Genomic DNA, 14848 nt, shown 5'->3' on the forward strand with positions numbered 1-14848 from the left:
AGCAATATTTTACCAATCTGCCTCCAAAAGATACATGCAATGGTAACGCGATAAGCTAACACTGCGCACTCAGAAATACATTTAACTTTGCTTTTTATGTTCTGACAAGTAACAAAAGCAGTGACTCCTAAAACGAGTATTTTATTACAAAAAAGCTATAATATATATCGCAGAAATATGGACATTGTTTGACTGTATTCTATAAATATTATAAGATACTTGTATGATGTAATTTGTTGTCTGTGATTGTATAGATAAAAACAAGTAAAAAAAAAAAAATATATATATATATATATATATATATATATATATCTCGATATAGGCGATATTGTCATTTTTTATATTGTCAAAATAGAAAACTTGATATATCTTGAATCAAGATATGTTGCCCATCCGTAGTGATAGGAACGTAAAATCATCCTGGAACCGGCTTCAAGCTAAAAGTCAAACATCCCCTTTTTCAAAACAAAAGCATCTCTTCTTGTCTTCCATTAGTTTTTAACGCTTTTGTAAATAGGGCTTTTGTTTTGAAGTTAATCAGAAGTTAGTCAGTAGCACAATGGCAAGTCTTCAAAAATCTTCAAAATGTCGGCACAAAATGCTTTCAGAACTATCACTTTTGGAGAATTAACTGAGATATTTAGCCTCAGTGTGATTCTTGTTTTTTTTGTTGTAGGTTCGAAATGCATCTTGGGAAACTTGGAAGTAAACTTTAGTGGGAACGGTCATCATCCTAATTCCCCTCACCATACTTTTAGTGTATAATAGACCATGCTATGCACTACAAACTCAATGAGTATATACTGTGTGCCATTTCCAACACAGCCTGAGTGGTTTCATTTGCTGCGACATGGTCTCACCTGCTTCCTCACATTGAGAAGAAAGCTAAGGTGTAGCCTCTTGGGAAAGCTTCTTTGATCCAGTTTAAAGTGACCAAAAGAGGTAAACATAATGAGGAGATGCTTTTAGAGGAAATCCACCTGGGTCTCCTTTCAACACATTTGGGTCAGAAAGCTGAAAGGGGCTCCACACAGGATCCTTGAAGAAAAGCTGCTTGAAATGAAGACCTGCTTTTGAATGTTGCCACATAGTCGGGCAGAATTATGTAACAGTTGTGGGTTTTTACATGGAAGCGTGACATTGGGCACATATCTAGACTCTGTCCATAGGAAAACATTTTGCTGACTCAGCATTTTTGTTGGTATGATTGTACACACTATTTGCATATATTAGTATTAAACAGTGCGATTTGAATGAGTAGAATTATTGTTTCATCATGACCAATACTCTCCGAGGCCTGTGTGTATTTGGTGGCCATTTTGGAAAATAGCCACCAAAGCTCATGCGGACTAAATTTCGAGTGGCTCATAAAATCTTATCCTATGAACATGATCTTGACATGTGCCAAATCTCATGCTTCTATGTAAAAACCCTCAATTATCAGCTATATTTCACATATCATCCTGACTAACAACGGACTCATCCCGCTCAGTGCTACAGAGAGAACTTTTACCTGCTACTACCACCTCCTCGCTGATTCTCCTCCACGCCAAATCCTTCTTAGTCCGGTCCCGGTTATAAAGGCCGTGTCATACAGCTCCGGGTGTTGACGGCCTGACGTCAACAAAGATGCATTTGGCATCAATGTGTGATTGCCAGCAGTGTGACTCTTTAGAACATAACCCCCACGATAAACGAGGGACTACTGTAATGCTAAAAAATGTCTCTGTCTCCTCTTCTGTTTACACATGCCATGCTGTGTTTTGTTTGAGAGAAGTGGTCATGTGACGAGGTACATTACAATCTGTGATGAGTAATTGCGATAAAAGTATTTCCATAGCGCTTTTGTGACACATTTCAATATCAAAACGCCTTAAATACCTAGCCATGAAAGCAAAAACATCTTTCAGCGATATTTAAGTGTTTTTTCAAAATTCAGGTGTTTCCATTGCCAGTTTTTATTGCACTATTTAGATTTTGGACATTTCCAAGGGTAATGGAAATGCAGCTTCTGTCTCCTTTTGTGTCCACACGTACTGTGCCATGTTTTCTCTGAGAGAAGTGGTCATGTGATCAGGTACGGCACGTCATGTGACCTTGTATGTCATGTTCTGTGACGAGTATTTGCGGAAAAAGTGTTTCTATTATACTTTTGCGGCACATTTCAAAAGCGAAATGTCTGAAATTCCTCCTCATGAAATCGTAAAAACTTTTTAGCAATGTTTAAGTGTTTTTTTTTTAATTCAGGTGTTTCTATTACCAGTTTTTATTGCGCTATTTTCATTTTTTACATTTCCAAGGTTAATGGAAACACAGCTACTGATGCACAAAAGTTGAGGTGTTGTTGGCCATGCATACACCGGTAGTTCAGAAGTCAGGCCGTCCTGTTTTTACTACTGAGAATTCTTGACATTGAAGTTCAGTTCCCAGCTGGTGCTCAGTGAAGTGGGAGGCCAAGGTTTCATGGGGGACCCGTGTTTTAACTCCAAAGGGGTGATCTGTGCAGCAAGACGTGCTGTTTGTGACTTTAAAAGTTGCATCTTTCTCTATGCCTGCCAGCAACTGATGTTCCTCACTTTGGGAGCAAATTGAGTTTGCATGCCTTGGTGATTCATTAACACGCCCTTTGCAGGCTATCACTCGTTTCCCTATTTACCAACCCCAATCCCAGTCCCCAGTTTTGATTCATTTATGTAAAAGAATTGATTTTTGTAAATCATGATTGGCAGTTCTTCTTCTCTTGGCTGATTTTTGACGGTTCTGAGTTCACCACAGTGCTAAATTTGTTTTTTATTACATGCATGATTTAGTTGCTCATAGTTCACTGACATAGAGATTAAAAAACTGCATTCATTTGCATTCATTAGAGACAAATAGAAGACGAAAACACCGAAAATATGCCTCCATGCACATATGTACACACTCACACTAAATTAGATGGGGATGCTGTTTGCTTTTGTGCATTTGAGCCCAGCTCTCTCCTGAGTAATCACATTTTATGAGGAAAAAAAAACACACACACACACACTCACAAAACCCATTGAACTAATTTGTGTTTTCATCCTTTATGGATGAAAACATATAAAGCAGTTGTTTGCAACCTGTGTCTATCCTCAAACAATACGCATATTTGGACTTGTTTCCCCACAATAACCATCAAAATTCACAGCAGGACTAACACAGCATAAAGTAATTGCAGTAATCATTACTGTGGCCAATGGCCATGAATAAATAACAAAAATATGTTCACGTTATCATGATGATATTGATAAACAGTGTTGATGTATTTTGGCTTTTTAGAGTGGTCAGTTAATTTAGCTTGAAAGTGTTATGATCATCTGTAAATCACAAATACATCATTTTCCACAGTTCAGTAATTTTATTTAAGCCCTACAAAACACAAGCCACTAGTCTTTACTCTAATATAGAACATGTTTTGTTTTGGGGGTTTTTTTTTTTTACACTTTTTTTAAATTCAAATTATACATGTGATATGATCTCACACTGACAGTAAATAATCTAGCTTCAGTTTTTTTGGATAAGCTTCAAGGATAAATGAACAGAGAAAGCCGTACAAACTTCTGAGCTCACTAGTGATAAACAAGGACAAGGCAGCAAGTTTTTAGTGATGTATACACAAACTGGCAGCCTCATCTGTAAAATTTATACTGCAGATTTCAAGAGCAGACATTCAAACTGAGTTTGTACACTACAAGTTTTATTTAACTTGTTTAAAACTTGTTGGGGTTAGAATCATTTCTAGTTTGTTTTCTTAAAGGGCCCATGTTACGCTAAATCAACTTTTCTGTGCTTTAAACATCATAAAGTGCTATTAGGGCTTCATACACATGCCCGAAGTGTTTTTTTCAATGATTCCCTCAATTGTTAGTTACTGTAGATGGTGATTTACTCCTTTCTTACTACAGGATGAGCCCAAACACCTCACTCCAATTTGATGACGCGTTCCCACTTTGATGATGAATTTGACGCGGCACTGAGCTGGAGAAGCCACGCCTCCAGGAAGCTCTTTGCCGTGATTGACATGTAAACAGACACGCCCACAAAGGTGGACATTTCAGCGTCCTTCGCGCAGTGCTATGTATGTATTTTCTACAGTCTATGTATGTACCGGCGAGCGCCCCACCCCCACGCTCTGTCTCGTGGTTATAAAGCAGCATGAGCTCGGCTACGGAGTGGTTGGGAGGAGGGCGGGCCGTCCTCTGGCCCTACGTCACCGTGCGAGGAGGAGGAAGTCAGTGTCCCGTCTATAGACACGCATGATATGGTTCAAGTTCAACATTAGTGTCACTGTAATAAAGATATTTGACCTTCTTGATAAATAACGTTAGTATTTAGGGATAAAAGTTTAAAAAAAAAATGGCAATAACTTTTAAAATGAGGTTCTTCTTGAGAAAAGCATTTTAAGTCATCATCAGCACCATCAGGCATTGAACATTTTAAATTTAAAACAGCGAGGTGAGGTGGTCACATTATTTCCCTCAAACAATCTGGTCTGTTGATATTTCTGATTGTGGAAATGTAGGAAGTTCCTTTATTTGCTTAATAAAAGCAGGTTTTCCACCAAACAAATATGACTGATTCCTTCGTATGAGGAAAAAAGACAATTTCAAGTACGTTGTTCTAAATATGTTAATGTTCAATGTCTATCATTCAAAAAATAATTGTTGATTTTTTATTTCATGACTTTTCCTAATTTGGGTACAATTGATTAAGCGTAAAATTATCATGATGATATTTTTTCAATGTGCTGAACACATATTGCACCCAGAGGAACACCAATGAGGTCAGATTGACCCCAAAGGGTCAAATGTGTTGGTAATATTTCAGGATAATAGGAGGGTTAAGCACAAACGAGACAGTAGGGCCTTAAATGCATAGAGATGGAATAACTAGAGAGGAGCTGTCACAGCTTCTTTGCCTCCTCCATGCTTAGTTTTTGTTCTCCTCGTTTTGTTCCTCCAGGATACCTGAAGGTCAAGTAGAAGCTGGCTCCTTGGCAGCTGGGAGGCTGCGCTCCTTGGAGGATCAGCTTACCAGAGCAAAACAGAAGATCCACAGCTTCCAGAAACTCACTGGAGACGGTAAGGTGGGCGAGGCCACCACAAAGGTTGCATTGAAATCTTCTGCACAGAACTGAGAAATACAGAAAAACTGATTTCTAAGCAGTGTGGGCTGACTATATAGGGTTTTTTCCTCCTTTAGGGAGAATCTAATTGTAGTCCAGCAGTAAACCTGTTGACAAAGCAAAGAGTCTTATGTGTATTTGCCACTAAATCACTGGTCCAAGTCAGGGAATGCCGTTGGGTGTGCTGGGAAATGTGTGAAGGAAAGAGGAAGCATTGTGTCTACATCCTGGGTTCTATCGTTGACACAAAGAGACGCGCACAAAAAGAAACGGGAGAGAACGACGTGTCGGCTCGGAGGGCAACACAGGCTCCGTTTTTCCATCTTTGCTGCAGGAGAAGAAAAAGCTAAAAATACCCTGCAGCTTATTTCCATTAGAGAGGAAGTATAGAGAGAAGAGAGAATGTGAGATGTAAAGGTAAAAAATAAAAAAAGAGCTTTTCTATCTTCACCATTATTTTCGCCTCCCACTTGAGGCCATCCTTCCTTTCCCCTGTGTTTTTTCTTTTTTCTTCTCTCTACAAAATCCAGAGCAGCATGATCTGAGTGGGTTGCCCCACATTGTTTGACTCGGGTGGAATAAAAAAATTCAAAAAAAGACACAGATCAAGTTTTTCTAATGAGGTCAAAGATACATCTAGGGACAGAGCAAAGTTTTCATGGTTTTTTGCAGTATAGTCTTGCTTTTTTTTTTTTTTTTTAAACCTCCTGGCAGTGTTTGCCACCTTCCTTTACCTCTGGCTATATTCCCAAAGAGAGGCTTTGATGTTCGTGTCATCGATTCTTTCTTTTTCAATGATATACTCATGCAAATGTCACGCCGGCTGAGTGTCTTTTGACATGTTTTGTTAGCTGTCGAAGAGGTTTTTTTTTGTCTGCCGTCCTCTCTTAGCCCACTTTATTCTCCGCAGGCCCCGGCCCCACTCAGGAGGAGCTGCGGAGACGAGTGGAGAACGGCGTCAAAGAATTCTGGTACTTTGTTCGCAGCGAGGTAAAGAAATTGGCCAATATCGAGCCCAGCGAGAGGCAGAAGTACGCCGACACGCTCCTGCAGGACCTGGGACACCAGGAAAGGTGAGCACAAGTTCTGGAACAAATGTTTTTTTTTATTTCTCCAAAAGCTCAGTTAAAAAAAGAAAAAAACTGTAACCTTTCTGACTGGGACAAGAATTCAGCCCTGGCCCTTTCAGTCTCCTGTTCATTTTCTTTGGCCATTTTGCAACTTGTTATGTCCCATTTTGGCCCCTTTTCAACATTTGACACTTTTTTCAGATTTTTACTTCCTTTTGCCAAAAAATATCCCTTGTTTCCTATTTTTTTGTCCATTTTTGCAAGTTCTTCTTGACACTTATATTCAATTTTTGTCCTTTCTTTAACCATGTTTTACCACTTTTAATCCAAATAAGCTACCTTTTGCTCAATGAAAACCTTTCCTTTTCTTTTTGTTCCACATTTTTGCCCTTTTCACATTTTTTTTGCCACATTTTGCTCATTAGGCTCATTTTGCCCACTTTTTTCTATTACATACCACCTGTTTCCTTTATTTTGCCCATTTTTCCCACTCTTGACTGCTTTTAGCCAATTTTTCTGCTCAGAGCAGCAGTATAATGCTGCGTTCAGACCGGATGCGTCACAAAATGTCTGTACGTCCAGATATCATACAAAGTCAATGGATAGATGCGTCCCAGATGCGAAATCTTTCCTGTGCGGGGGTGCGGTGCGGTCCGCACGTCAAGTGCATTGGCCGTGCGAGCACGCTCCCGATTTTACGCATATCTGCACATCCGCAAGAGTTGAAAATATTGAACTTCTGTTTCGCATGACGAAAGCCAATCATAGTCTTTGTTGACGGTGACGTCAGGCCGTCAGCACGGACATTGGTCTGTTCACCCATTCAACCATGGAGTAGAAGCTGTGTGTGACCACCTGGAGCTGAATGACACGGCCTTTATAACCGGGACCGTACTAGGAAGGATTTGGCGTGGAGGAGAATCAGCGAGGAGGTGGTAGTAGCAGGTAGCAGGTAAAAGTTATCTCTGTAGTTTTTATCTTTGAAAGTCAGCACTGAGCTAGGATAGCATTAGCTGCTACTCACACCGGCTTTTTTCACTGGTGGTTTATGTTTATGAGAGGAGAAAAAGGAGCGCAGCTCCTCGCTTCAGCAGGCAGTGAAACTCACCGAGTTGAATGTGTCGCTGGTAGGCGTGGCTTCACTTCAGACGTGCGTATGAAGCGAAATGGGGCAGATGCGTCCGGTGCCGCAGAAGATGCATTCGGTGTGAACGCAGCATGTGTGATGGTGTCACGCCAAGAGCTCAAAGCAGCAGTCCGATCCTGGTTGCCTGTATTTACATGCAACCGGAGCTCTTTTTCTCTTCTTCGTGGCTTCTACGGAACATTTAAAGCAAGCCATTTGAGACGTGTGCACGTAATTTAAAAGCATTTAACTGGACTCTTCCTTTTCTTTTGTTTGAATAAACATCTAAACTAATGGTTCCCAACCTTTTTTGAGTCGTGATCCCATTTTTATATTACACAATTTTGGCGACCCCACTTCTTTTCCTAAAATTATCTTTTGATAATATTTGATGTTTGTTGTTGCCAAAATTAGTGCACAAAGTGAAAAGATGCACCAGTTATGATGTTTTTTTTTACTGCATGTTATTTTACTCGATTTATATTTGAGAAAGTAAAAGTATGGAATAGAGAGAATCAGTTGAATCGAGAATCTGTTGTGGTTTTGCTTGTTTTTGTGTACTTTTGTTGTCAGTTTCTGAATATGTGTATATATTTTGTGTATTTTTGTTGTCGTTTTGTGTCATTTGGAGTAATTTTGTGTATTACTGTTGTCATTTTGTTCATTTTTGTACTAGTTTTGTGTGTTTTTGGAGTATTTTCTGTGTTTTTCTTGTCTTTTACTGTATTTTCCTGCAATGTTGTAATACTTCGTAATTTCATGTATTCTTGCTTTTGTTTTGTGTATTTTTCTGTCATTTTGCCCCATGTCTGGTCTAGCATCTTGCTGGTAACTATGTATGTAACTGAACATTGTGCTCCAAGGCTTTAAGACGCATCCTTTTTTTGTCTTTCCTGCCTTTTATTCATCTTTTGTCTCTCATGACCTAGTAATATTCATGTTGTAACACAAACCTGCAACATTATCGTTTTCCACCTCTACTGGTGCTGCGTGCGCAGTGAGAGTGTTCCGTGCAGCTGGAGTCCAGCGGTTGTAGTCTGGGTCAATAACAAATCTGCGGGGGAATCCCAGCGAGCTTCCCCAACATGTGTGAACGACACACACACACCATTATGTCCTCTCACCCTGGGATAAATATGCTGGAGCGATGCCAGCGTGGTGCTCCTCTGTCTTCCTGGTAAAACCCTCAGGGCTTGTCTGTTGATTCTTTATTGGTTAAGTGTTGCATCCAGCCAGGTTTGCGTTTGCTTCCCACAGTAGGGCTGCTGATGGCTCCCCTGTGTCCTGCTCAAGGAGACGTTGACATCCATTCACACAATGTAGTACCTGCTTAAAAACGAGGACAGTGAGTAATGACACCGTCTTCGTTAGCGGAGAAAGGCTCTATTCCCCCCGTTAGTGTTTTTTTGAAATTGGACATGCTGTGTGTGTGTGTGTGTGTGTTTACATGCACTTCTTCTTGTACTGAATCCATGTTCAGAAGTTCTCAGTCACACAAGATGTGACTGATTTGGGTCAAAGGAGTTCTTTATGAATGCAGCATGCATATGTGAGTGTGTTTGGATCTGCCCCGAGCTGCTTTGGGGTATTTTTGTTAGTGGATGGTCAAATTACGAGGCATGACACATAACATAATTAGCTGTCAGTAACAAACAAAGTAGAAACCACGTTTTGGCCTTGGTTGTTTTTTTACTGTATAGTGTGTTGTTGCCTAATAGAGGAACCAAAATCAAGTTTTTAGGAAGTTTGTCTTCTATATAAGTTAACAGCACTACCATTTACACATTACATATGTTTTATTGTGCTTTACAATACAATATAAATGATAGCAACATTCATGATTGTGTGAGAATTCAGTTGAATCCTCTACTTGTTCAACAATTCACACAGGTTTATGGTTTACACACACGTCTACTGTCCTGGAACATATCAGATGTTTGTCCACGCTCTTATTGACTTGAATTTACTGTATGTCCTTTTGTAACTGATTCACAAAGGTTGTCTTATCCCCTAAGCTGAGCCATAAACTGTTCTGTTTTTAAAGATCCAACAATTGACAAAAAACACAAAATAACGGGACAATTCACATCATCATTTCGAATCTGAACATTGTTATTGTCATTTTTGTATATTTTGTTGTCTTTTTTTGTGTTTTTACTGTCATTTTGTGTTTTTCTCTTATTTTGTGTGCTTTGTTGTAATTTTGTATATTTTTGGTTGGTTTTTTTTCTCTCTGTGTGTTTTTGTGGATGTTTTCTGTGTTTCTAGTGTTATTTTGCATATTTTTCTTCTCTTTTGTTGTTGTCATTTTGTGTGTTTTTGGTGTCATTTAGTATATTTCTAATTTTGTGTTTTTGTTAATGTCATTTATTATATATTTTTATCTAATTTAGTGTGTTTTAGGTGGCATTTGGTTTATTTTTATCTAATTTTGTGTTTTTGTTAGTGTCATTTATTATTTATTTTTTTATTATATATGTTTTTGGCGTTCAGTATATTTCTATCTAATTTTTTGAGTTTTTTGTGTCATTTTGTATATTTTTATCTACGGTAATTTTGTACATTTTTGGTGTCATCTATGTCTGATTTAGTTTGTTTTTGTTGTCTTTTTGTACAAACGTGTGTTTTTTGAGTTGTTTTGTGAATTTACAAGTTTTAATTGGGGTCCTTACAAACCTAAAGTTATTTCCAAAAAAATAGAAGACGAATACGTCAGACACAGCGACGAAATTGTTGTTGTTTGTTTTATGTTTTTTTAAGCCTTGACTTGTTTCTCAGAAATGAACAATGTAAATATGATCCAATATGAATCAAATCTATTAATTTGAACTTAAATCAGTATCTTAACAATGGCAATTTTCCATGCATCATTATTACATCTTAAAGGCTCTTTTATTGCATTGCTTAGGTTTCCCATATCTATATTTCTGACTGGTTTAGAATTATTTGGAGTCCATTTGGAACCCTAAATGTGAGTTTGAATAAAGCGTAAATAAAAACCCTTGTGTTTGTGTGTGTAGGTCCATCATGACAGACCTGTACTACCTCAGCCAGGCAGATGGAGTTGGTGAATGGAGAGTGAAGGAAGCTAAGGACTTGTCGGATCTGGTTCAGAACAGAATCACTTACCTCCAGGTACACACACACACACACACACACACACACACACACACACGCGCTTTATTTCTCACCGTGAGCTACAGTACTTCATCACGTCACGTGTCTAAATCCACATATGTGTTTTCAAATACATTTTTCACACTTTGACATCTCATTTACACCGCCTGTAACTGTCAGCATTCGTTTCCACACGTGGAAGGTGAGCGGTGTGATAGCAGAAGGCTTTAGTAGTCCCATCTGACAAGCCACAATCCTCAATCGTCAGCACTTTATTGTCACACAAACAAACACACACACACACACACACACACACACACACACCGTAAAGCACCCAGACTCACGGGCAAAGGCAGAGAATGACGGATCAGCAGGAAAGTAAAAAATGCAGTACAATGAGTCCGACGCAAGTACCAAACGAGGCTTTACAGATGCTTCTATAGTCGTGTGTTTACGAAGCATTCAACTCCTGCTTGTATCCACTACTATCAGCACTCCTGCCTCCCTGTTTTCCAACCCCGGGGCTGCTGCCTGGCTCTAGGGTGGGGCAGTGCGGTGCAGCAGCAACCCTGCAGCATTAATGAGGCGCTGTGTTTGATGAAGAGGACCCAGTCAGTCTGGCTGGGCGGAGACAGCATCCCTAACAGCTGCTGTCACCACCACTGAGGGATCACACTGCTCTACCAGCTGCCATCACTAATTCATCACACACACACACGCGCACGCACACACGTGCACTTCTGCTTTTCCTATTCCTATTCTGCTGTCCTTTCCACCCACAGCAGCTTCTCCTTTTATTCTTGGTGTAACCATCTCCATCTCTGTGTTTGCTTCCATCTGTCCACTGACAACATTAGGCTTTTTTTTTTACATTTCACTGATCCATATCTGCTCCTCTAGCCATGTGATCAGTGTGATCATTGGTAATGAACAAGTGGACATTTTGATCTAAGTGTTGATGCATTGCATAGCAACAGATGTCTAATGGATGGACTGTTGTCATTTTAATGACATTGTATTTTTTGAAAGCTGCTACCCACCATCATTTTTTAATGAGATAAAATCATAGACTAGGTCTCATAGATCAATTAATCCAACATCATTTACTCCAAAAAGAAAGGAAAAAAGGTTAAAACTTCCTCTCAACTAGTGTTTCTAGTGTTACTTTGTCTTCTTCTCCTTTTGTGGAATTTTGTGTTCTTGATATTTTGTTTTTGGTTTTTTTCCTCATTTTGTGTGTTTTTGGTGTAATTTGGTATATTTTTATCTAATTTTGTGTGTCATTTTCTGTTATTTTTGTGCCATTTTCTCTGGTCATTCTCTGGTGTGTTTAACAAACATGTTTTTCAAGCTGCTCCCCACAATATTTTCATTGTTTTGGTGTTTCTCGTGTTACTTTGTATATTGTTCTGCTTTTGTGGATTATTTTTGTTCTTTGTATTATTTTGTGGGTTTTTTTCTCTCATTTTGTGGATTTTTTTTTTTTGTCATTTTGTGTGTTTTTGGTGTAATTTTGTATATTTTTTTAATCAAATTTTGTGTGTTTTTGGTGTCATTTGTGTCTTTGGTTTCATTTGTTTTCATTGTCTTTTTGTATAAATTTTTCTTGGACCACTTTGTGTGTTTTTTCAGTGATTTAGCGTGTTTACTTTTGGGGCCACACAAACTATATTTTGTAAAGCTGCTACCCATTATATTTTTTCATTAGATAAAATCACAGTGTATGCCTCATAGATCAATGAATTAAAGGAAAAAGGTTGAAAATGCCGCTCAAAAGTTTGTTTTCATCTCCAGCTTACACACTCATTTTGTTGCCCTTTTCATGCATTGCATTGTGGGATATGGAGTCCTGTAAACGGATGCGTAGAAGTGTTTTTGCTTCACTCGTACTGTGATTTTTTTTTGTGTTTCTTCTTTCTCTACGACTCCACATCCCATAATGCAATGCACGAAAATGTCAACAAACAGCCACGGGCGACCGTGGCTCAGGTGGTAGTGGGTCGTCTTCTGATCGAGAGGTTGGGGGTTCGATCCCAGTACCTGACTATGTGTCGAAGTGTCCTTGGGCAAGACACTGAACCCTAAGTTGCTCCCAGTGGTCGACTAGCGCCTTGCATGGCAGTCCTGTCCCACTGGTGTGTGAATGTGAGAGTGATTGGGTGAATGAGCTGATATGTAAAGCGCTTTGAGACTGTTTCAGTGTGGTGATAAAGCGCTATATAAAATCAAGTCCATTTACAGTGTTCACTGTGGAGAACTGTGTAATTTTGACCTTTTTTTCTTCTTTTTGGAGTAAATGATGTTCGATTAATTGATCTATGTGGCCTACACTATGCTGTTAACATGTTTCTATTTGAAAAACAAGTTTGTTGAACTTGTGTGTTTCTAACTTCCTGGCTTTGAGTTTTTGTGGTTTGAATGCACTTAGTCATTATGAATGTGTCACTTTTTAGTGTTTCCACTGCAGCCTCTCTGCTCTGGTCTGTTGGCCTTGTGTATTTGCACAGTGACATTCTCTGAGATATGCATTGACCTCGGCTCCAGCCAGACACAGAGAGCAGAAAATAGAGTGCAGTGTAATGCTACATTACTTCAAACACTTTAAAAATTACAAACAGGTACGCTGATAAAACTACAGCCTCGGGTTTTAAAAAACATGTAAGCATCAGGAAGCATTTAATACTTGTTTTTAGTGCCCATGGGGTCGCGAGTCACTGGGAGGGGGTCGCAGAATGCTTTCTGAACTTGCCATATTTTTGCTCCTTTTAATGCATTTTTGCTGCATTACTCCCCTTTTTGTCATTTCTCCACCAAAATAAAAACATTTTTGGCACTTATAAACCCTTTCCACCACTTTTCCCACTTAATGTCACACATATTGACCCATTATTGCCCCTTTTAACATCTTTTCACCATATTTTTGCCAATTTAACCACATTCTTGATTTTTCATATTCATTATTTGTGAGTTTAAACTAATTGTTCCTACTTTTTTCTGCCCCTTTTGAGCCTATATTGACACTGTGAACCCTTTTTTTTTTTTTTAAACCACTTTTTCTGTCTGTTTTTGGCCACTCAGTTTGTTTTTTAAAATCCCATTTCACCACCTTTTCCACCATTTTTGGTCACTTTTAACCCATTTTATTTCAGATTAAAACAAAGGTTTTCATAACATGACTATATACTATGGCACAAATAATGATAAACTTCCTGGATATCAGTGGATATTATTCAGATAAATAAATAAATGTGGTTATCACAGATTCATAGAACAATGGACCATCATTTTGCTGACTTCATGGATGGACTCCAAAAATCTGTCCCCTTTATTCCCCCTTATTGATGGTTCTATCTCCACATGACTGTTCTTCAATGTTCATGTCTGTGTTCAACCACCTTCAGATACAGTGGAGGTCTCTAGAACCTTTATTTTGGGAGTCGCGGGCTAAAAAGGTTGAGAACCACTGCCATAGCCAATCCAGTAAAACATGTAGTTTTTTTATTTGTACGACAAATAATCTACTATTTATTATCTGTTTTATTGATTAATTCCACCTTTCTTTTGATCAAATATTATTTTTTTTATATATATATATATATAAATGCTGCTGTTGTTTTAGTGTAAAAGTGACACATTGACACATGAATATACACAAGTTTAATCTCATTACCGTTAAAAGCAAAAGCTTGCTTGTTTAGTCGTAATAATCAGGGAATGTCAATTTAGATCACATGCGTCAAACTTATGGCTTATATTTTGTCCCTTTGTTTGGAGCATCCACTTCAGCCTGCAGGAGTAAGTAAAAATGACAGAGCAAACATAAATAATTGTATAAGTGAAACTCAACAATATTTTCAGGGGCTCACAGTTTTGCCGGTGCTTATATCGCATGATTGCAGTCATTTTTAATGTTAAACAGTTGAAGAAAAGTCAACATTTTTATAAATCATTCAATTTTCCTCAAATTATGAGGATAGAAATTGGTAAAAATGTAAAGTGAATATCCTGTTGGGACTGATATCTCTCACTTATTTCTTGGAAATAATCGGTTTCTTACATATTTTGTATTTTATGTATACTTAGAAGTTCAAACTAGGGCACAATAATGTTGAAATTAGTCATTTTCCCACTTAAAATCTATGGCCCACTTGAGATCTAACTACTCCTGCACTAAAATGAGTTTGACACCCCTGATTTAGAGCAATGTTTATGGAAAACATGTGTTTGCCTGATGCAAATGGCACAAAATGGAGCGTAATCGGCGTACACGCCTATTTGAGACGGGAAGCATCACACTGGTAATATGTGTGACTGGAAACCAGTCGATCCTGTGGTTTAATAGTGAAACTAATCAGCTGCTCTCAGCATTGTTTTAAATGAGCCCGCAGC

The 14848-nt window shown here is 38.6% G+C and overlaps 1 protein-coding gene across 2 annotated transcripts in view; it reads left to right on the forward strand.

The window, feature by feature from the left end:
- The window catches only part of fut8b (fucosyltransferase 8b (alpha (1,6) fucosyltransferase)), a 116791-nt gene that overhangs the window by 69302 nt on the left and 32641 nt on the right, over nucleotides 1-14848 (forward strand). The window contains exons 3-5 of one of the 2 annotated variants that reach the window (XM_028440054.1): nucleotides 4984-5102; nucleotides 6057-6219; nucleotides 10363-10477. In XM_028440054.1, the coding sequence (XP_028295855.1) occupies nucleotides 4984-5102; nucleotides 6057-6219; nucleotides 10363-10477 (397 nt within the window). The remainder of the gene's footprint in view (nucleotides 1-4983; nucleotides 5103-6056; nucleotides 6220-10362; nucleotides 10478-14848) is intronic. The other variant, XM_028440055.1, reaches the window with a different exon arrangement.

The sequence above is a fragment of the Gouania willdenowi genome, chromosome 24, assembly GCF_900634775.1.
Source record: "Gouania willdenowi chromosome 24, fGouWil2.1, whole genome shotgun sequence".
NCBI classification, from domain to species: Eukaryota; Metazoa; Chordata; class Actinopteri; order Blenniiformes; family Gobiesocidae; genus Gouania; species Gouania willdenowi.